The sequence below is a fragment of the Clarias gariepinus genome, chromosome 22 (genome assembly GCF_024256425.1).
Source record: "Clarias gariepinus isolate MV-2021 ecotype Netherlands chromosome 22, CGAR_prim_01v2, whole genome shotgun sequence".
In the NCBI taxonomy this organism is placed as follows: Eukaryota; Metazoa; Chordata; class Actinopteri; order Siluriformes; family Clariidae; genus Clarias; species Clarias gariepinus.
In genome coordinates this window covers 14,176,692-14,200,018 of record NC_071121.1, presented here as the reverse complement: position 1 = coordinate 14,200,018, position 23,327 = coordinate 14,176,692, and the positions used below count along the sequence as shown (strand labels likewise).

The window sequence follows — 23,327 nt, the reverse complement described above, 5'->3', positions numbered from 1 at the left end:
TTACAGGTAGTCAGGTCTCTTTGAGGGTTGAGCTAGTCAAATATCACACCATCTTTTATCACTATAATTATTTATTTGCTTTTATTACAAGTATGTTGAGGCTATAGTTGAATACATTGCAACCATAATAGAATTTACATAATTAAAGAAAGTGTCATCAATGATTTATATATTTCAAAAGGACAAATAAAAGTGTGTGTGTGTGTGTGTGTGTGTGTGTCAACCTTGTTTACAGTCTGGCAGTAAAAGTCCTTATTGGCACATAGGTGTGAATGATAAGCTCTTAACAAGAGAGACTGATGAAACCTGTGCATAGTGAATGACTTTCCAAAATTTTTAATATTAGAGTACTGAGGTCAATGCCCACAATCCTTATCTGTCTCCGGAAGCCCAGGAACAAACCTATTCCTTGTTTTTTGTTTGCCCAATAACTAATCAAAAGGTGCAATTAAAATAAAACCAAAAACACAAAGGCAGTAATACTCAGGGACAGGTGACGAATGATTATTTTTGTTACTTATAAAATACAATTTAACAATGCAACAGTAACAAGGAAAATAGAAAAAATAGATATACAAGAACATCTAAAGTAGAAAAAGAGAAACTTTATATGTTATACATGAAAATGATTGAAGACAGGATTAACTCTAACACAGACCAGCCATGTGCTAGAAGGGCCTGATGTAGATTGCAGATGTTCTGGAAGAAGCTAAAGTGTGTAAAAGGCTCAAACCTCAGGCACAGAGTGATCCATTGCTGACCTTAGCAGGCCACTTGACATCCTGCAATAAGCAGTAAAATCCATTTAAGCATTTAGCTCCAATCATTTTAATAACTAATAATGAAATATTTAAAAAAAAACTAAATGGCTTGTTAAAATGAAATAAACACTTATATGAACCTATACATTTAATCAGGTACATGCTTCTAGCATCTGTAAATTTAATGCAAGCAAATGTCAGTTTCTGCTCATTTTCCTACTTTTCTGCTAAAGCCTTTTGGTAAAATCCATGATTAAAACTGTCACGTTATTCTAAATTTCATCAAGTTCCATCCACTTATATCTACACCAAATCACTCGTGTCAATACGTGTCTTAATACTTTAAAATCTTTACACATGATTTTAGTTTCTATTTAGTTTTTCTTGTCTCTGCTAGCCAGCTAACTAGGCCACTTAGTTAGCTAGTTTAGTTTCTCTGAATTTATGTTGCATGTAGCACCTTGGTCCTGGAGGAACGTTGTTTTGTTTCACTGTGTACTAACTGTATATGGTTGAAGTGACAATAAAGCCTACTTGAACTTTAAAAAGCTCAGAAGGTAACATGCAAAATTTCGTGCTGTATTACCAATATACCTTGACTTATAACATTAAAAAAATATTTTCAGCTGTGCTCTAACCTCTTAATCATATGCTCATAGATGATCTTGGGCATGATGGTGATGGTCATGGTAGTAGGAGATGAGGTCAGGATGTCTTTAATCTGAGGATCCTGCAAACACATAGGCAATTATTTTTTTGAACTGTTATCATTTTAATAAAAACATATTAACCATAAGCTAAATACACTAAATTGATTCAGGGATGTTTGTTTTTTTTTCCATACAGTAGATCAGTTACACAAAATTTATTACAAAATTACACACACAGGCAAAATTGTTGGTACCCTTCCATTAAAGCAGTGGTTCTCAAATATTTTCTGGCATTCCCCACTTAAGGGGGTGGGCGAATTTTCAAGCCCCACTTGTCAACGAAAATGGCCAAGTTCACTATATATTGAAATATTTTCTAAACCAATAGGATCAAATAACACCAAGTTCAAAACATAAAATACACGTGCAATTGTTATAACAGGCTTACTTTGTAACTTATCTAGAGCTATCTTTCAAAGAAGTCGAGTGGCTTATTAACGTGACTAGGGAGTGTTGTCTCTAAGTGTCCTCCTACTTTGTTGGGTCTCGTGCTGTCTGCTGCCAGCGGTTTAAGACACAAAAACACACAGGTCTCTTCTCTGCCCCCACCATCCCCACCATAAATCCAAGCGCAACATAGGCTTTATCCTGTTTTCCTTTCGGCTGGCCTTTTGATTAATTAGGCTGATGATGCTGAATCACCTGCTTTTTTGTGGTCCATGTAACAAATGTATCCATTGACGTTATTATGCTCACTACAAACAGTACGCTACTGACCCGGTTTGTGACGGCGGTAAAGTTTGTTTTATATTCGCATCTCCGAATTCAATAGCTGCGTAAATAAACCCACGAATAAGATACACACATATATTTCCTTTTTACATTGTCTTTAATCTACAGCCGCCTTAAATTATACATGTTTAAAAGCATAAACACCATTATTCTCTACGGCGCAACGAATGATTTAGGGATCATCGCAAAGTGCCGCACACCAACAAAAAGCGTAGAACGATATTGATCTTCCCTTCTGTTCAGCGCCTGAAGGATCAAAAAGCAACTTTATCGCCACACTAAAAAAACTGAAATGTCAGACTAGTACTGCCTAATAAAATATGAATTTTTAACAAAAATACAGAAACATCAGCATACACATTGGAATAAATGAAATTAAATATTTAATACCGAATGTTTCCTTATATATTGTTCCTCTGCAATTAACATGCCGGCGTTAAACCGTTATTGTTGCACTATGGTTCCACTTTTTCTCCAATGTTATTTTAATTTACTTGTATTAATGATCCATTTCTTTGCGTGTGATTGTTTAATTTCGAGTGTCCGGTCTTTATTTTCAATAAAGAAAAGCATGAATTAGAATAGGTACTTTCCAATTATTTTCCACTAATTCCCTTCTGTTCATTGCGCCCCACCTGTCACGTCTGTATTCCCCACTAGTGGAGCGCGCCCCACACTTTGAGAACCGCGGCATTAAAAGATGCAAAAAACCCACAGGTCACTGCAATAACTTGAAACTGACAAAAAAATAATAATAATAATAATAATAATTAACATTGAAAATCAGACATTGCTTTTAAATAATGATTCAGCAGACTAAAGTTAAAAATAAGAAACAAATAATGAAACTGGCAAGGCCAAAAATTATGAGACCCATAACCTAATGTTGTTGCACAACCTTTCACTAGTGTTCAAATAGAATTCATGTTAACGTACTTCAACCATTCAATTACTCTAAAAAGTATACTTATGAAATTCCTACTCAGTTACCTTGAGTCCAATGACATTTTGTCCATTGATCTCACAAATGTTGTGATCAGTGAGAAGGCCGTTGCGGGCAGCAGAACTATCCTTCACCAGAGAAGTGATACGGCCAGACTTAAAGATAAAGCCAACATGGCCAGTGCTGTCCTTATGCATGGTGATTGTGCGCTGGAAGGGTCTGAGAGAAAGGGAGGAAAAAAAACACACACACACACTATATATATATATATATATATGTATATACTGTACATATATGCACTGTAGGAATAGGTATGTTTCTGCACCAGTATCAGGCATGATACTGTACTTAACCTATTTTAATTTTAACTATTATTAAAGTATCTTTTCTTTTAATTAAAGCAGTGTGCCATATTGTCTAGGTTAATAAACATCATTATTCCATGCATGATAAAGATGTCCACAGGATGGCGCCAGAGACACCATGCTGGACATTAAAAGGTGAACAGCATCTATCTTGTTTTGTAAATTACACTGGCCGATATAAACGGGCCTGACATGCACACTGCTCTGGAATAAGGTCTGCCTCGAGTCATCAGACCACATAAACTTTTTCCATTTTTCCAAAGTCCAATCTTTATGCTAACTAGCCAATTCAATCCGTGTTAGTTTAGATTAGTCTTACTGAGAAGTGTTTTTATTTTGTGGCCACACAGAAATTTAGTCCAAATCCTGCTAGTTTTCTTTCTTTCGTACTGTTTGGAAACACTCTTACTTTTAATACTACACATAGCCCTTATTTCTACTGTCTAGTTTATTCCTATGCAACTTCAAATGTTTAAGTGATTTCTGATCACACTTACTCATTTTTTGCCCAGAGATTACTACAAACCAAATATAAGATTATTAAGCTTATTTGTAATCAAGCAAAAAAAAAAAAAATTGTTCTACTGGCTGAACATTTGGTTTTAGGATTTTTTTTTCTTTAAAGAATCAAAATTTCTATACCATTAGAACAAGAAATAAGCTTAACAATCTTATATTTGGTTTGTTGTAAACTTATTTTGAGAAATACATAAATAATTACATCAATTATAGTTTGGCTAGATTAAAAAATAACTTCACCAGCCACAATATCATTGCCAGTACATGCCTGTACTCACTGCATAAGTTGGGGTTAAAATAATTGTTGCTAGCTAAAACATATTAATCACCAAAGTAATTATCCAACTAAATTATCTTAATCCAAATAATATTCTTCTTTGAATGTTTAAACTAAAATTTCGTTTAAACTGATAATTTAGTAATTTCGTTTAAAGTAATAATTTACTAATTATCTTAATCCAAATAATCCAAATAATATTCTTCTTTGAATGTTTAAACTGAAATTTCGTTTAAACTGATAATTTAGTAATTTCGTTTAAACTGATAATTTACTAATTATCTTAATCCAAATAATCCAAATAATATTCTCCTTTATATGTTTAAACTGAAATTTCCCAGACAGCAAAAGGACCCATAACACTTAATCACACACTGCATATAATGACTGTATTGGGAGCAAAACTAAATGTGTCATTAACAGCAAGCTATTGCAATCGATTGCAGTCTACAAATAGTCAACCACTGTGATCTCTGTGAGCTCAGACTGTGACGTCTGGTGCTTGCCTTTCACCTTCACAACCTAGCTAATATCCCCCTATTCCTTAATTGAAGTGGGTTAAAGTAAGAATCCAATAAAATGTACAAGGCGAGGCATTTTCTCTGACCAAGGGTTAGATTATGGAACTGAAAGGTCACAGACCAAATGCAAACAGTCAATATTTTACATGCATTGAGCACTTGACTAGAAACACTACATTAGTTCTGTGTAGGGCCTTCCTCTGCTTTCAGTTATTTGTAGGACCTATCCCACCATATGCTGGATTATAAAATGTTGAGATTCCACATTCTTGCTGCAAATCTCTCATTCTACCACATCATAAAAATATCTTATGGGATTCCAGAACAGATACAAATGTAAATGTGGCCATAAAGGGATGCACTTTTCAAGCTGTACATTCATATAATGTTTACATTTGGTACAGTTAACAGACTAATGTATCACAGTTTAACAAATTACAAGAACAAAATATACTGAGTTATCATGACAGTTGAGTTATCACAAAGCTTATTTTATACTAATAGTATAGAGTGTAATCTTTAGTTACTGGACTTACCTATCACGGACCACAAGCTCAATGCGCTGTTCAGCTGCTGCCTTAAGTGCCTTGTGGGCTTTGTCTGTGCTCCAACCAGCACAGTTCTGCCCATTGATTTGAAGTACCTGGTCTCCAAAACGCAGTCCAGCCAGAGACGCAGGTGAATTTGCCTGCACCAGCTGAATGAACACACCCTAGAGGGAAAAGGCACAAAGTTTAATAAGTAGTTTCTTTTTATAAGCTTTTTGTTATGTAAGACAGCCATGAGATGAATCAGATATAAAACCCACTAGTATTAGCCCTCACATCACACCAGCTTTTTATTTTATTTTATTGTTTGTTTGTGCACTACTTGTGTAAATACGATCTAATGTGTAGTCTTTTATTGATTACATTTCATTACTGTATTTATTAAAACTGTCACTAAATTAAAAAAAAATACTTTTTACATAGTTAAGTTTAAGTGTAGCTGCTTTCATTTATGTTGTTTAATCCTGGTTGTTTTATTTATCTTATCTTTGTACAGCACATTGGTCAACCTCGGATGTTTTTTTAAACATGCTATAAATAAATTTTGACTTGTCTTAAGTCACCCACTAGGTCACTGCACGATAGATTGTATTAAGTATTGAATGTACTCACATTGTCAACTTCTCTTAGCCTCAGGCCAACCTTGCCATCCTGGTCCTTGCAGAGGATGACCTCCCTCAGACCTGGGCGAATTTCAGCTCTCCTGATGCCCACATCAGCACCCGTCACTGGTTGCACCATGCCCCGTAAACTTGAGGGCACGGCCACCTGCTGCAGAGACCAAGAAAATGTAGTGTTACATTTCATGTCTCAACAAGTCTATTTACTTCAGATATTATTTCTTATGTGTATGTACATATTGGCCATAACATTTTCGGTACACTTTTCCGTACTATGTAATAGGGTGCAATTAAAAAAAGACCCAAGATAAATGTTAGAAGCCAGAATCTGATATAAATGTTACATGGGTTTCAACCATACCTTATTTTTTGTATTACTCTAATAATTATCCCAAGTGGGTAGTATAAAAAAGTAGTATTTTCTTAAATCTAAAACAATGAATATACATTTTGTTGTTTGAGAAATAAGAAAATACACATGATTTATTCAAGTTAGGTGCCTAAAATGTTGCTAACAAAACCTGAACATAGGGGCACATACTGTAGTTTCCCCACCTTGTCTGTTGAACACATTAAAGTTGTAAATGAAGTTAATCCAACTGGTGCATTACCACTTGGGCTGTATGCTGTATTACCATTTACATAAATGTGTTCACTTGACTTTTAAAAACCTGTACAATGGTTATATCTCTGAACCTTTTGCTACTGATACGTCCTCAGCAAAGTGCCACATGTTTATCTCAGCAAGTCTGGGAGCAGTGTAGGCTGTAGGAAACGTTGAAAAGGTTATGAAGGCTGGTGTTATCCGTTGTGTTGGATTAAAATTTATAAAAATGCATAATCTTGATTAGAGCATTTGGAACATCACATTAAAACATTAATTTGAGTTAACAGAAATAGTGGAGAAAATTACCCAAATTTTGGTAAAGCTATACTGTATTCACTGGGATCACAGAGAAAACTGACCCAAATAGTACTTTGCGATATGGATACTGTTACACCCATAATATTAAGAGGAGCTAATCCGAGGTAAGCAGAAGTGTTTCATGTCACATTGTCCAACTAAGTCCAATGCAGCAGATCCATCTTTGGAGCTGGCACAAGTCTGAAAGATGCTGGTTGTGTGTGGGTCCGAATGTATGCAGCCCAAGACTGCAATCATGTGGGTGTAAACACCCACACACCCATGTTTGCTAATCTTAATTGCTCTAGGTTTATGAGTTTATGAGTAACCCTAGAGTTTGGAGATAGTGATGAAATACAACATCACTAAATGTTTCACATAACTGAAGATGTTAGTGTACTGCTGTATTTTATTTCCCAAAAGAAATTATATGAAAAAAATATAACTTACTGACAGTAAAATTTTCCATGGCTTTTGAAGTTTGACTTTTTTAAATATAAAAAAAATATTAAATGACTTTATTTGCTCAAAACATGACTCAGTGTTTCCTGCACATAGAATATACTTGGGCGAGTGGCCAAGGTATATTGACGGCCGCCCATGTATATTTACTGTACCTAGCCTTTTTAAAAGTCTGTCCGGGAAAATGACGCCATGACAAATTGAAAGAAAACAACTGCTTGTACAGAAGTCCTACCAGTGGTGTGTTGACGGGGAAGGCTTTAGACATCTAACTGTGCATTTGGGTTTTCTGATATGTTATATAGAACCAATGTTATCATTTTTTTTTTTTAAATGTGTAAATTTTACGGCTACAGGAATATGGGAATGACATCGTAAATATGTTGAAATCTCAAGATATGCATATTGTTTTTATTGATATTATTAATATTTGGTCACAGAAACAACCGAAAACAACCATAAAACACATGATCTGTGCTACAGTGGGGCGAAAAAAGTATTTAGTCAGCCACCAATTGTGCAAGGTCTCCCACTTAAAAAGATGAGAGAGGCCTGTAATTTTTATCATTGAGAACTTGCACAATTGATGGTGGCAAATTTCTTTGCCTATATAAGGTATTTTTTATTTAGTATTGTTTGTAAGCATACAGCTTGCAGAACTTTGGGTGTTTAGCTGTGTTTGCTTTTGGCTCTCCATTTTACTTCCAAAATTCATTATGATTGTGTATTGCAACAATGACAATTGTTAAAAGCGCTATACAGTACAAATAAAATTGAATTTAATTGAATCTTAGTTATGCTGTCATAGTCCTGCCGGAGTCTCTGCTTGCTCCGCACTATATATACATTCAACTTATACATCATGTGACTGTGACCATACCTAACTGTTATGTCTTCTCTCTTTTCTTTTCAACACTTCTCTCTCTCTCACTCTCACTCTCTGTTGAGCTACACATGCCTCTCTTGACCTGCCAGAGACCCCCTCCGCCCTCTGGCCTGTCTGACTCATCCTGGTGTCCTGCTCCTGATTGAAGATCCATTGGGCTCCATATTAACTTAAAGACATCAAATGATATATTGAACTTCCAGCCACCTAACAACCAGTATGACTGTACGACAATTCCTTCTATCGGTTATTATCTAAATGAGGTTGGGCTCCCTGTTAAGTCTGGTTCCTCTCTAATTTCTTCCTATTGCTATCTCAGGGAGTTTTTCCTTGCCACCATCGCTCTCGGCTTGCTCAGTAGGAACAATTTGACTATTTTGATTCATACAACATTTTCTCGCATTTGATAAATATTTCTATATTTTCTTTTGATTTTATACAGCTGCTTTGCGACAATGACCATTGTTAAAAGCGCTATACAAATAAAAGTAGGAGGCGAATAAAGAGGTAAGACAAAAACATTTTGTGGCAGGATTATCAAACAGACCCTAGTACACAACAATTTAGAGTTAGGTTTCTTCATAGTTCACCACATCAACTTTCCTAACATGCTTCAAGTGAGCTATCTGAGTAAAGGACAATTACTGTATAAGGACAATTATAAAACAGAAAATTTAATGTCAGGTAAAGAAAAAATAAATCACTCTGTTTAATGGATAACCATTTTATATTTTTGAATGTGGGGACACACATTTGCACATCTTGAAAAAAAAAGGGAGGTTTAATATGGTTCACTCATTACAGACTTTTACACAAGTCTCTTAAAACACCACAAGCACTAATTAATCAAAAATCGTGTCCGCCAGAAGTGCCGTTTCCAGGTTCCTCATTAGAAGCTGCACACACCCACACGCTCGCAGCCACTCAACCCGCGCATTCACTGTCAATTTAAGTTTTGAGACTTTGGGGGCATTTTAGGAGGTAAATGTTGCCATTTCTTTATAATCCTAAGGAGGTCTACTGAACTAATTGCACATTTTTATCCCCTTCGGTAGGAGTAAATTATTTGCCAAGTTTGTTATAATTATGGCGGAGGACGGATATGTGCTGCTCAGTAAAACTTAAAGATTTAAAGGTTTTTTTTGTATTGTTTAAATGCTGTGCTTGTTTTTTAGGTGAGAAAAATAATGTTGGAATGGGCTACATTGAATTAAACATTAAACCATTTTTAAAAATTTAACAAAATCATGGGAAAATTTACTATCGAATCAGGATATTTATAAAAATCTTTATACTTTAGATTTATATGGAATAATTCCCATCCCTTCTAGCATACAGCCCAAGTTACTAAAACCCACACATACAAACTTACATTATCTGCAGCTGGGATGACAGCCAGGTTCTTCTGCACCTCATCACTGGTGAGACTTAGCCCCATGTAGTCTCCTAGCTCCTCCAGGTTTGGGTACAGACCTTGAAGATCCAGAGAAGTAAAAACAAATCAGGGCACGAGTTTTCGTTATTTTGCACATAGGCAAATAACAGATCAAAAACATGGAAATTACTAGCTTTAAGTGTCTCATATGGGATAAAAAATTTATAAAAACCAAATTACTTGCATTTCCCTTTATTTTGTCATAATATTTTTAGGTTTTATTGACCAACAAGCATACATATTTGCATGTAGAAATAAATGTTCTGTAGACTATACAAATCACATACATCATAAAAAAATAAATAATTACTAATAATATACTGTATTATTATTATTGTGTAAATCTTTCACTTCATTTTCTTTTCAAACTGTTCTAGCAGTATTAGCCTAAATTTACACAGGGCTGATTACTGCAACATGATTATAAGATGCTGCTGGCACATTTTGCTTTGTCGTTTTTTGTTTTGATAAAAAAAGAAAAACATTAATCTAATGTCATTGCTGAAGTTTTACAGTGGTAACCTGTGATATACAACAACCCCTTTACTATTTCTTGTTGGTTAAACACAAGATGTTTAAAAAATGTAAAGTAAGAGGACTGTGGTTGTTCTGTGAAGTTTGTGTATGACAAATTAGAAATGTTCAAATTTCTTAGGGGAATCCTCCAACCACATAGTTATTGGTCAGGAACAGGAAATAAAATCAGGCTAGTTCCTTGAGAGGAAAATACTAAATGGGTTTCTACAGTGTATGTATTCTTCCTCTTAACCCGCATTCCCACATGATCCCATTACAATTCTAATAGTGTAGCAGGCAAAGAGCTTTTCTCAGCCTTATAAAAGGACTAAACCAAAACATTAACAGCACTGACTGAATAATTAACATCCAGGGTCACATGGGAGACACTGATTAGTAGAGTGCAGTGCTGTTATGGGTGGTGAAAGTGAATGGATCACAGCCTGACTGAACGGCAAGAAAGATAAGTATGAGAAAGTGAGAGGTTCGGATAAAATGGTATCATCCCCCTCCTTCACTAATCCAACAGTACCAACACTAACCCAAAAATAAAAATAAAAAAAAAACGCTTTGTCCTTTATACACAGAGCTGCCAAAGAAGTCTCCATGACTACATAGTTACTTCAGCTTAGAGTCAACAAAAGCTCCACAGTGTCTGATGGCAACCAACCATGTGTGAAAAAGAGAGAGAGAGCGAGTGAGACAGAAAAAGAGAGGATAGAAAAAAAAATAGATTCCCCCTCATATTCCCACAATCCCTTGATCTCACTCTCTCTGAGTTTCATACACCTTGATATAAGTGGACTCTAGCAGCACACATGGCTCTAAAGGAAAGTGAAAAAAATAACAAGGAATGCATTTTTCAGGCTATTATTTTATCTGGGGCATTTTAAATCCATTATTGTGTAACCCCTGCACAACTATTTCAGGCCTTTCATCTCAGTTCCTTATTCAGACTGCACAAGAAGATTTCAATCACAAGGGAAAAAGAAGGGGGGTGAGGACAAAAAGGTCAAGCATGCATTCAGCTGGAATCTTAGAATGCAGGATATTAAAAAAAAAAGAAAAAGAAAAAAAAGTAAGTAGTGAGCTGCTAACTTACTTGAGCTTGGCATGCCTTGCACAGCAGGCTGGTAGGTGCCCTCAGTGATTGCTGGAGCAGTGGAGGTGGACTGGGCAAACTGGGCCTGTGCCTACCAGAGATATTCATTTACAAAGATATCACTTTAAAGACGTCAAAAAGTATAGCTGTTGTTTCAGATCTTCTCTTATTTACAGACTGCTATTTTAGTCAGGTGAAAAACTAAAATCCAGAAACACAATTCCTTTGTTTGACCTATCGTTAAAAAAAACTTTTATAATACTTACCCTCATGACCTTGTCCACCTTCAGGTCCTCCAGAGATGGGTAAAGCGACATCCTGACAAAAGATTAAAAAAAAAAGGTTGATACGGTGCCTATATTCTTTAAAACATAACATGAGCCGATTAACAATGAATAAAGTCTTTACATGAACTGGTCATGAAACAGTAGAAAATGTGCATTTTATATATTTCAACAGTAAAATACTGAAGTTAGTTACAACGTATCTGTGTACCAAAAGCTAAAAATCATTGCTCCACCAAAACAGACAGCGTGTTAGCCAACCTCTTACACGGATCCCGGCTCAGATGGTCCTTTGAACTTACACAACGATTAGCAACACTCTTCCTGTTTCCGCTTTCTTTACACAACTTTGTACACAAACAACATTTTCATTTAAATGCCGCAGTTTCATGTAGCCATTTTGTCTTTATCGGAGATTATCTGACCACTGATTGTGGCAGCATGCCATTCTACCTCATGTGGCAGCATGCCGTTCTGCCAAATAAATATCATTTATTTTTACACAGCTTTTAAGCCCAAATCCTGAGAGTTGTGCTGTAGGTTTTTATGATGCAACTTCTATCAAGCATTTTTCTGATCTCTGGTCATTCAGGGTTGTTTTTTCCAAATCACATTCCTTCCATAAACTTGATGATCTAATACTATACTTTCAAGTTATAATAACGCATTGTACAGTTATTAACCCAATTCCAGAGTTTCTTTTGGCTTGGTGCAGGCCAATAAATTGGCCCTTCCGAAATATGGTAAAAAAAATAATAGTAATTAGTTGCAGGATACATCATCTTTCATGGTTGTTTAACAAATGCAAAGATACTCCTTACAGTTATGATTAAAATACTTGTTGTAGCTGAAACATATTAATCACTGCAGTAACTATAGTCTCTTTAAGAGTATTTCTTATTTAAATCCCTTTTTTTGGCCAGACAGTATATTATTGTGAAGACCAATAAAATGAGTATTAATAAATGAATTAAGTTTGTGCAAAATAATATCATCATTATCTCTATATATATACAGTGCATGTCAAAAAAAATATAGTGAAATTAATGATGAATTCGAGGCTTACAGCTCATGAAATATATATACACACCAACAATTGTGAGGAAGACTGCTGACTCATTAGGTGTTCAGAAGACAATCACCCACATGCTTCACAAGGAAAGTAAGACGGAGAAGGACATTGATGAAAGGGTTGGCTGTTCACAGAGTGCTGTATCGAAGCATATTTATGGAAAGTTGACTGGAAGGAAAGTTGTGGTAAGAAAAGGTGTACATGCAACAGGGATGAGAGCAGCCTTAAGAAGATTGCCAAGCAAATCTGAGTCAAGAAGTTGGGAGAGCTTCAAAAAGAGTAGAGAGAAGCTGGGATCAGTACATCAAGAGCCACCATGCATAGATATATTTAGGAAATTGGGTATCATAGTATGCACTCCTGAAACAGAGACAAAGTCAGAAGTGTTTTACTTGGGCCAAGGAGAAAAAAAAAAATACATCATTGCTCAGTGGTGCAAAGTCCTACTTTCAGATAAAGGTAAATTCATTTGTATATCAAGGACCCAGAGTCTGAAGGAAAAGTGGAGAGGAAGAGAATCCAAATTGTCCAGTGTAAGCCAGGAGATTTCAGAGCACTCCATGCTTCTGTCTGCTGACAAGCTTCCCAGCAGAACTAACCACCTGCCCACAGTGCCACAACTACCACTAACTGGATCGGTGACCATGATATTACTGTGCTTGTTGGGCCATCCAACTTGCTTGACCTGAACCCCATAAAGAATCTTAAGAATATCGTCAGGAGTACGATATCTTTGGACACTTCCTAACATGTTCAAATGCTCGTGTCAGCAATAAAATTCATTTTAAAATGTAGACATGGTAAAAGCTATAGTTTTGGTAAGCTGAGGTTCAACTCAAGGATCAAAATTGGGGGGAATGGGATTTAAGTGACTTTAAAATTTAAACTTGGTATGGTTGTTGATGCCAGACAAGCTGGTCTGAGTATTTTTAAAACTGCTGATAGTTATTTTCGCTCACAAAGTTTATAGATAAGTTTTTTAGATAATTTCACCAGGTAAAAATGCCTTGTTGATGCCGTTGTTCAGAGGAGAATGGCCAGATTGGTTCAAGCTGATAGAAAGGCAACAGTATCTCAAATATCATCTTGTTACAACCAAGATATGCCAAAGAGCATCTCTGAACACAAAAACGGTTGACCTTAAAGTAGATGGGCTACAGCAAAAGAAGACCAGCCCGGGGGGTTACTCCTGTCAGCTAAGAACAGGAAACTGAGACTACAATTCAGCATTGGCTCACCAAAAAAAGTATTCACTGTACTCCACAGTCGCCAGATCTCAATCTTTGTGATGTGGTGAAACAGATTTGCATCCCTGATGTGCAGCCAATAAATTGGAGGCAAACTGATGCTATCATTTTAATGCTGAACTAAATCTCTAATCAATGTTTCCTCCACTGGGTTGAAACTACGATATAAAGAATTTTGAAAGCAAAAGGGTACAACCCTTTAGTACAACCCAGTACTACGAAGGTGTAACTAATGAAGTGGTGGATGAGGGTATATACACCCTTTTTGGTAATAATATGCCAGAAATGCAGTCCTCAGGCTAACTGCCAATTCCTTTAAGACCTTACATATAGGTCCCTCAGTTTCCATGAAGGTAATGGAGAGAGTTCACAATGTGCAATAGATTCTACCACAGTGTATGTCTTTCTGTACCACATATGTTCTGTATGTAAGATATGTGTTCTTAAACAAAGTAAAATGTGTTATTGATGATATACAGTAAGTCCCCGACAATCAACAATTCTTTGAATTTATAAATTTCCCCAGATACAAACATTCATAGATGCAAAGAAATCACGGCTTTACAAAAATAGACACTACTGTGCACCAGAAACCAATATTTACAATTATATACAATACTTTCAGTGTGTAAGTATAGGGGTGTGTCGAGATGTGTCAGCCTCACTGGTTTAAATGAATCAGTCCGGGAGCACAATGATAGAAAATGGCTGTCCTATAAAGCTGTCCTGATAGTGAATAATCCTAATTTTCATAGTCCAATACAGTGGAGAACAGCGCCGGGATTCCCCTCACGATTTAAAGGCACAGCAACAACACTGGTACATTCGATATGTAAAATGTATTTTCTTAGGCGCAGTTACAGTTTTTAGCCACATAATGACAGTGTGGTGAAAGGGGACAGATATTTAGTCAATGGATCAGTATGCTTTACATTGTATATACGTAAAAAAGACGTACAAGGCTCACTTTGTCGAACGTGAGAATAAGTTTTACAAACTTACGAACATACTCCTGGAATGGAACTCGTTCGCACGTAAGCGACTACCTGTATTGACATTTTTAGGAAAGGTTTGCTTCCCAATTACAAAAGAATCTGCTATTGCCAATGTTAACAGTTATTGTGCACTGAAAAGTTTTCCAGCAAAAGAAAGTCTCCATTATAGATAGCAAGGAATCTATGCTTGCTGGTTTCTTTGTAAAACAAGTCAAGAGGTTATAATAAAAATAACCCTGGTTTGCCAGGGTTGCTGTAGAACTTAAGCAACCTAAAGAGAGACCTCATCCCAACCTTGCTGAACAGTCTACTGTTCTATTCCAGTCTACTGGAATACTGAATGCGCTGCAAATCTTCTCAGGCCAAATCAATATCGGATGTCATTAATAACACGTTCCAAAACCTAATGGAACATCTTAACAGCAAACAAGGACTAAATATGGAATGAGATATATAAAAATCATATATGGGTATGGTGGTCATGTGTCCACAAACATTTGGCCATAAAGTATTTTAGACAATCCACAACAACCCCATCGAGCGCACCATCCGATCCACACAAAACATGGCTCAGGTTTTACACTGGATGCTCTTCCTGACACAACCTTACCGGTTTATCTGGGCTCTGGACCGGCACAGCATCCGGTAGCTGGGAATCTAACTCAGGCTTTCTTGCATGGCAGCCAAAAAACCACTGAGCTACCAATGCCCCAGACATTTCCCAACAACAAATCCAAATAAAAATTGGTAAAAAAGAAACAGCTTCATGTTCATTAATATAGAAAATGTTGTGAACATTGCCAAGTTCCTGTGATTTAAATGGAAATAATGCATTCTAAGTGGTAACACCACTTTATATAATGCCACACAACCCTGGTTTACTAAAGTTATTAGTGATGCCACCAAAAGAATGGTCAAAACAAGCTATTTCCATTTTTAGCAATTTCAGGTCTGAAATTTAACCATAAAGATTAAAGAAGCCAAAAAAACATGTCAAATCCATCACTTCACAAATAATGGTCTAAAATTATTAGAATTTAAATACAGTAAATGTGCTTTTTCTCCTGAGCACTCCTTAACAGTAAGCAGTATTAACAATGGAAAATTTAGTCATGTGAACACTAGATATCCTATTTGATTGTGTAGAAATGTGCTGCTATGCTTTCTATTTTTAACTGTTTACTAAGTAATACAGCAGATTCACATATTTGCACACCACCCAGCTGAGTTTTCGTGATTGCCACATTTCCTGGCTACCCAGCTGCTAACATTAGTACACCTTCTTGTACTCTCCTCTACCCTGAAATGGTGGACATACTCATTTTCCTGGATTTTCTATACTACACTACTGAATGATTTAATAATTTATTGTGAAATTCAGAAATTGGAAGTCACAAGCATGGACAAATAATTACAACATTCCACACAAGCCAATTACAAATTGGGTTTTATTCTGATAGAACTATTTGAAAATTATTCGTAGTTATGTGAACAGGTAAATGAATGGGGAGAATGGAAAAATTCCATTAAGACAGACAAGGTTTAAAGAGATTACGAAAATAAGAGATGAGATGAGCTTGGAAAATACAAAGAATAAGGCAAATGTTTACACAAATAAAAGTTTACAGGAAATGACTTAATGGTCATTGTATCATATGACAGCAAACATTAAAATTGACCTTTCCTGAAACTTTGCACTAAAATACGCTAACACACGCCAACGCTGACAACAAGTGTGGTAAAAATATAAAAAGAAACCAAAATTAGAAGCCAGCAACAAGCCCTTACTTCCAGGGCAAAGGTCGGTCTCACTTAGTTTGAACTCAATAGAAACGAAAAACTGACTTCTGGTTAATGGTTGTATTATATTATTAAATCTTTATAGTTTGCTTTTCACCCTGTCAAACACATTATACAATCACATTAACTATCATGAGATCTGTAGCTAAACAACTTTTCAACTGGGCAAATATAGAAATTCCACTACAATGATAAATAAGCTGAGTCATTCACCAGGACTCACACACCACTCAGGGAATGTCTAGATGTCATTCATGGGTATGTTTGCCCCATGTCCATTTAGGTGTCCTCTAGGTTCCTCTTACCTCTGCAAAACATTTCAACAAGAGGGATTGGCTACCTTTAATTCCCCCAAGTTGTGAGTGTGTGTGTGTGAATTTTTAGATGCATGGCATCCCATTCAGGGTGTGTTTCTGGGATAGGCTCTGAATCCAGAGCAACCCTGACCAGGACAAAGCAGTTACTGCCAATGAATAAAAAGAAATGAACACGCAAATCGTATGCAGTGTAGCTTTAATGTTTATGAGTGCTGGTGCTGTATATGACGTATTGCAAGAGCTTATTTTTAAGCTTTAAATCCCTATTGTTGCCTAAGCTTCAATGGAGACTGAGGCCACTGGTGGGTTATGCACATGAAACGGCTTACTTGCTTACTGCATTAACTGTCATTAAATATGGTATACTTGGGATTTGGACCACTAACCAAGTCACTCTTTCTCCTCTGTGTAAATTAAAAAGGTGTTGTTGGTGATGTGCCCTGTTATCATGTTTATGATTTTAAGGACATACTGTTGAATAGAGTTGCACCAAGCTTTTAAAATGACTACAAATAGACAATTAAACAAACAGTTAAATTCTAAGTCGGCTACACTAGAGCCTACTGTCCATCCCTGACCATCCAGGTAACGAGTGAAGGACAATGGAGCCTCTTAAAGAAAAAGTTACAGGTCTGTGACATCTGTGAAATCTTGCCTGTTTGTAGGTGACCAAAAACTTATTTTCCACTATAACTGGCAAATAAATTCTTAAAAAATCCTACAATGTGATTTTCTGGATTTTGGACTTAATTTGTCTCTTATAGTTGAAGTATACCTATGATAATAATTACAGGCCTCTCTTATCTTTTTAGGTGGGAGAACTTGCACAATTGGTGGCTGACTAAATACTTTTTTGCCCCGCTGTAGTTCATGAACAGATACAAGTTTTAGGTTAATTTTTTTCTCATGAACCGATTTGTTAATTCGTGAACACACACACGACTGGGGATCATATTAGATTTCCAAAACTGATACTGATACTTGAACTTTGATACTAATTCCTGCCTCTCAAAATACAACACACGTGAGATCTGTCTGTAAACACTGTAATAAGCAGGATGCGCGCGTATTGAGACATATTCCTTAAGTATCAAAATTTGGTACCAAATGACGACGCATTTTTCTGTACTCGACAGTATCGAGGCAACTCAATCAGTGCCATAAAAGGATTGAAGTTTGGTACCCAGCCCTACTGATTGTCCATGCCTGTGCATCATCCAGAACGGAAGGCTTTAACACAGCAATGATTCAGCATACTGCTGTCTGATGCCATTTGATTTACTGGTATGCTGCACAAGAACTACATGATCAGCAAAACCTCAATAAAAAGCATCAAATTTTCCATAAACGGATGTAGGAAGTGTTCAAGAGGACAGATAGAAACTCATCAGGAGACCCACAGTAAATTACGGCTGCTCGATTATGGAAATAATCATAATCACAATTATTCTGGTCATGATTGAAATCACGATTATATTACACGATTACTCATTGACTTTGAAAATATGTTGCATTTATTGAACAGAACAGTGAATTCTCCTTAAAACAGATTAAGACAGAAAACAGATAAAGGCAAACAAGATCAACAATGTAGTGCACTTCCACAATCTTTTGAAAACAAGTAATAAATAAAATATAAATATTTAATAAAATAATAAATAAATTATAAATAATAAATTATTATTAATGATGTCGAGATAGCAAAGCATAACGCTTGTCCAGAGTATTTATCATTTTCCTGAATACTTCGTTCTCAACCGTGCTAATAGGGCACATGTCTTTGGCTAAAAAGTATGCAACGGCATCTGTTATTTTTTTTTGCCTATCTGTGCGGATGACTGTGTTGCGGAGGATGTTGTGGGGGTTGTTCGTCGTTCTTTCTGTTTCTTTATTAGATGGTCATAAGTCGGTCTGTGTTTAAATTTTAAATCGTTAAAAAGATTTGTGGTGTTACCAACCGTTGCCGACCAACCGCGTAGCAAATCTTGCACCTAATGTGTTTTTGATCCCTGTCGGCTTCTTCGAATCCCAACTGTTCCCAAACAACAGAATTGCTTCTACCCCTTTTCTTGACCAAAGACTTCTATGGCTGCTCTTTTTCTGCCATCTTCACCGATTTTTAAATGCGATTAGATACCACATACGCAACTTCTTCGCTGACCGTATAGAGTGAGAGAGTTCGGGCTTCTGGAAGGGCGAAAGTGCGGATGCGTCAAAACGCAGGTCAAAAAAACATTAAAAAAAGTGAATAATTGTTTTTCTCGATAACACCATTTTTGTGATCGTTGAGACTTGAAATCGAAATTCGATTAAGCCCTACAGTCAATCACCATCATCATCATCTAAAGACCACTGCATACCATTATCACAAATGGATGAAAGGTTTAGTAAGATACAAACAGCATACATGCATATTTAATTATAATATAGAGTCTCTGGGGTTAATGGTAATATTGTTTTAATGCACTGAACCACGTCACAGCGTTTTTTTAACATCAATACAGCTAAAATAAGGTTTGCTTAAATCTAATGCAGTAGGTAAGGAGCACTTAGACAGAGATAAAATGAGTCATAAGCGATAGGGAGCACATTGACTGTATATTCCTGCAATATTTAAAAGCACATTAGCTAAAACAACGCAGCGAAACACTAATCTGACAGTATAGGCACTCCTCTAATCTAGCAAACAACATAATGTGCATTAGACATTGATTATGTTAAATTTACCGAACATTTATTTCACTATTATGCTGTCAGTAAAAAAAACAGTCACTACACAAGCACCAGTGATCATTAACAGGGGCTCATCTTCAACCAAAATTAGCCTCGTCTTGCAGCTGGAGGGCTGATAAGCACGAATCTCTTTTTTTGTCAGTGGAAAACTGGTGACTATCTTCAAGGGTTTTGACCTCATGTGTTGTAGTATTCCCCATGCGTGACAATTGTCCAGCATTGCAAAACCACACAGACAAAATGGTGGCTGGTTAAGTTTTGCATCAGGTCAGCTTTCCAAATTGGAAAGAAGAAGTAAGGAGTCACTGGGTTCATTTGAAAAATTTAAAAAAGAAAGGGGAAAAAAATGTACAAGAGGTAAAATGTGGATATAAAACACTGACAGTATAACAAATCAAACTGGTTTTCTTTATCAATTCCATCCAATAAAAATAAATTTAAAAAAAAAACTGTAAGGTTATGTGCCAGCAATATACACTACGTAATTTATAACTGTAAGTGTAAGTGCTCTGAAGTAAGCGAGGCACAGGTACATAAAAGTAGATTCCCTGTATCCTGATTAATTAAGTACAACAAAAAATATTTGCTCAGATGATTTTGAAGCTTTGTTAGTAAATATTTTAATCATAAAATGTATAATTTAAACATATAATATTAATGATGTAGGTTTGGTTATATTATTTAGGACACCAACAGCACACTGGTAACACATACATAGTGGTTTTTAGTCTTTACGCTTCTCCCATCCAGGGGTCGCCACAATGGAGCATCCAATCTGCATAACAGTTTGGCATGGGTTTTACACCGGATGCCCTTCCCTGATGCAACCCTCTCGTTTAATCCGATCTTGGGACTGGCAATGCATCCAGTGACTAGGGTTTGAGTGAGAATCTAACCAGTGCCCTTCCCTGATGCAACCCTCTCGTTTAATCCGATCTTGGGTCTGGCAATGGATCCAGTGACTAGGGTTTGAGTGAGAATCTAACCAGCGCCTTCTGCATGGCAGGCGAGAGAAACCGGAGCCACCAGTGCCCCCTTCTATAGAAGGTGAACGATTTAAATGTATTTTGTAGTCTTCTGCCATACCAGTATAGTAATAACTGTTAAAGAAAAATCTAACCTAATGTCCATTTCAAAAAGGTGGAATGAGAGACTTTTATGACAAATGGTTCTCATGGCATAGGACAGAGAGTAATGAAGGACAAAAATTACAAAAGTTACAAGTCTTTTCCCAAACAACAACTTAATGTGAGTCATGCAATCAAGTCACAGGAGCTGATGATGTCACTGTGGGAAAGTCCCTTCCTAGCCTTCTGCAGATCTAAAATAACTTAGGAGCAAAAACCTTAAACCACAGACATCCAGAAGATATAATGCCTATATCAGCTTATTTTAGATACCTGTAAAATAGCCTATAGTCTGCAGCTGAGACAACACCTTCTGTCTAGCACGTGACTGGATTTATTCTTTTGTTTTTCGTTGTGAAGCTCACGCCCCATCCCTAACAAAACACGGCACACACGCTCAACTTTTTCCTACATTCTTTACCTACAGTTTTCACAAAGAAACGCCCAAACACACACACACCATAACCAAAACCAGCGAACTGTTAGTCGTCTAGCGATTACATATGCAGCTGGTATGGGGTTTAGTTGGCCAGCTGGGTTTTCCTGTGGTAATACCTGGTTAGTTAACTAGCACAAACAAAACTCATTCCATCCTTGTAATATTTAAGCCAAGTATTTTTTCTTCACAAAAATATATCCGTGTTACACGTTGTAAAACCGTAACAAAATAAAATACTAATGTTTCTGTAACGTTAGCTGTTTAAATTGGCTGGGGGTTACTAACAAAAAAGGGTAATGTTATATCTTAGTAGATTAATTGCTCGCAGGTTAGAAAGATAACCGTATTTTCTTTCAATATAAAACAAAACCTAATTTCTCTTCCTAGCTGGTTAATTAATCTCGGTTCGAGTTTTTTTTTCCCCTTCCGCCAGCTGTATTTACTTGCTAACTAGCTGCACAGTTATCGCTAGCTAGCGGACACGTTACGTTACGCTACGTCGTTAACTTGGCTAACTCAACATGACATCAAATAAATTAAAATATCTTACGTTTTTAGTTCCAAAGATGCGATTCCAGAAAGAAAACTGTGAGGGATGTGGATATGAGACGAGGTAGACGCAAACAAAGCCTTATTCAGTTTTCTGTCTCGGAGGAGGAATGGAAACTCCACCGTTAACTTCCTGCTCGGGTGTGTGACGTGTGTGTGTGTGTGTGTGTGTATTCACTGGCCTGTCGGTGCCTACAGTAAGCGTATTACTCACTGCTGCAGGAACAGGAGTTTTATAACTTTATTGACTAGAATGATTTATCATATATGGAACAGAAGAGAACCTAACTAACAACATTTATTCATCAGACAAATTACTCCATTTATAACTCCATTAGGTGCGTCATACGTTACACACACACACACACACGCACAGATAATTTTATTTCCTGGAAATTTACATTACAACACAGAGTGTTTTCAGTTCACACAGAAATGTGATTTACTCATAACGGCAAGAGTATTGGCAAGGATAGAAACAGGGAGTGAAAGAAAGCTACATCCATGTTTTGTTTTCTTGTTTTTGTGTTTTGTTTTGTTTTATAAGAAAAGTAAATGGAGGGCAGGGTTGCTGTTATGTCTAAGGACGATTCCAAGGGCCCCTGCCCAGCAAACATGCCCATACGGGCCCACAGTGTGCCATCAGCAGGCCCATGATCCGCTTACACTTAGCCGACATGGGCTGCCACACTGGGGCCCCACCAGAGTTATTGCCTGCAGTGGGCCTTAATGAGCCCGCACTGGCATGTTTTCTGGGTGAGTGACAAGAGGCATATTATGTTTTCAAGGAGTGCCCATAATCCCAAGTGGTTGCCACGCTACTGTGTCCCAACTTTGTTCCCATTTTGGGGGGTGTCTGGGGAAAAACCTTTAGAGGAGTATATTACCATAGTATACGTTAAATTCAGCAATCCCAATATATCTGACATTGCACTGACAGCACACAGAAGGAGTTACACTGTTAAAGTTAAACAGTCATTAAAATGTATAAATAAGGAAGCATTTGTGATGATATAAATTGTTGCAGAGACAGGAAAATATTAAAACCAACTAGTCACTAACCCTTTTAACGTAGGCCTATCACTTTGAGATTCCATTAAAGACATATGGTCAATGAGGTCATCAGTGCTTAACTATTATTATTATTAGCTGTTTTGTTTCTCTGGTTATTTCACTTAAAAGGTCTACAGTTGATTTCATATGTGGCATCTGCATTTGGAATCTTTTGCTGTTAACTCTCAATTTGAAGTTCAAAGAGCTTTCACTTCTGGTGAGGCAAGGTATTAGTGGGCTGATAAATTAAAACGGATCTATCAGAGAGATTAAGTGTGGCTAAATCAATTATCCCTATATTTTAAAAAGAAAGAATGCACTAGTGAGTTCAGGAACACCAAAAGCCAAAAAATAACTGTGGTGGATTCCATAAGAATTCTTCCCCTAATGAAGACAAACACTTTCACAAC

The 23,327-nt window shown here is 36.6% G+C and overlaps 1 protein-coding gene across 1 annotated transcript; it reads right to left on the bottom strand.

Annotated features, from left to right (window-relative positions):
- Positions 1 to 53: 53 nt before the first annotated feature.
- On the bottom strand, positions 54 to 22,024 carry sdcbp2 (syndecan binding protein (syntenin) 2). The gene is made up of 9 exons (XM_053482167.1): positions 21,866 to 22,024; positions 11,568 to 11,619; positions 11,302 to 11,392; positions 9,621 to 9,721; positions 5,989 to 6,147; positions 5,365 to 5,540; positions 3,194 to 3,365; positions 1,400 to 1,491; positions 54 to 782 (listed from the first exon to the last, which is right to left on the bottom strand). The coding sequence occupies exons 2-9, from the start codon at positions 11,616 to 11,618 to the stop codon at positions 728 to 730; spliced, it is 897 nt and encodes a 298-aa protein (XP_053338142.1). The 5' UTR covers position 11,619; positions 21,866 to 22,024; the 3' UTR covers positions 54 to 727.
- Between the last annotated feature and the right edge of the window lie 1,303 nt (positions 22,025 to 23,327).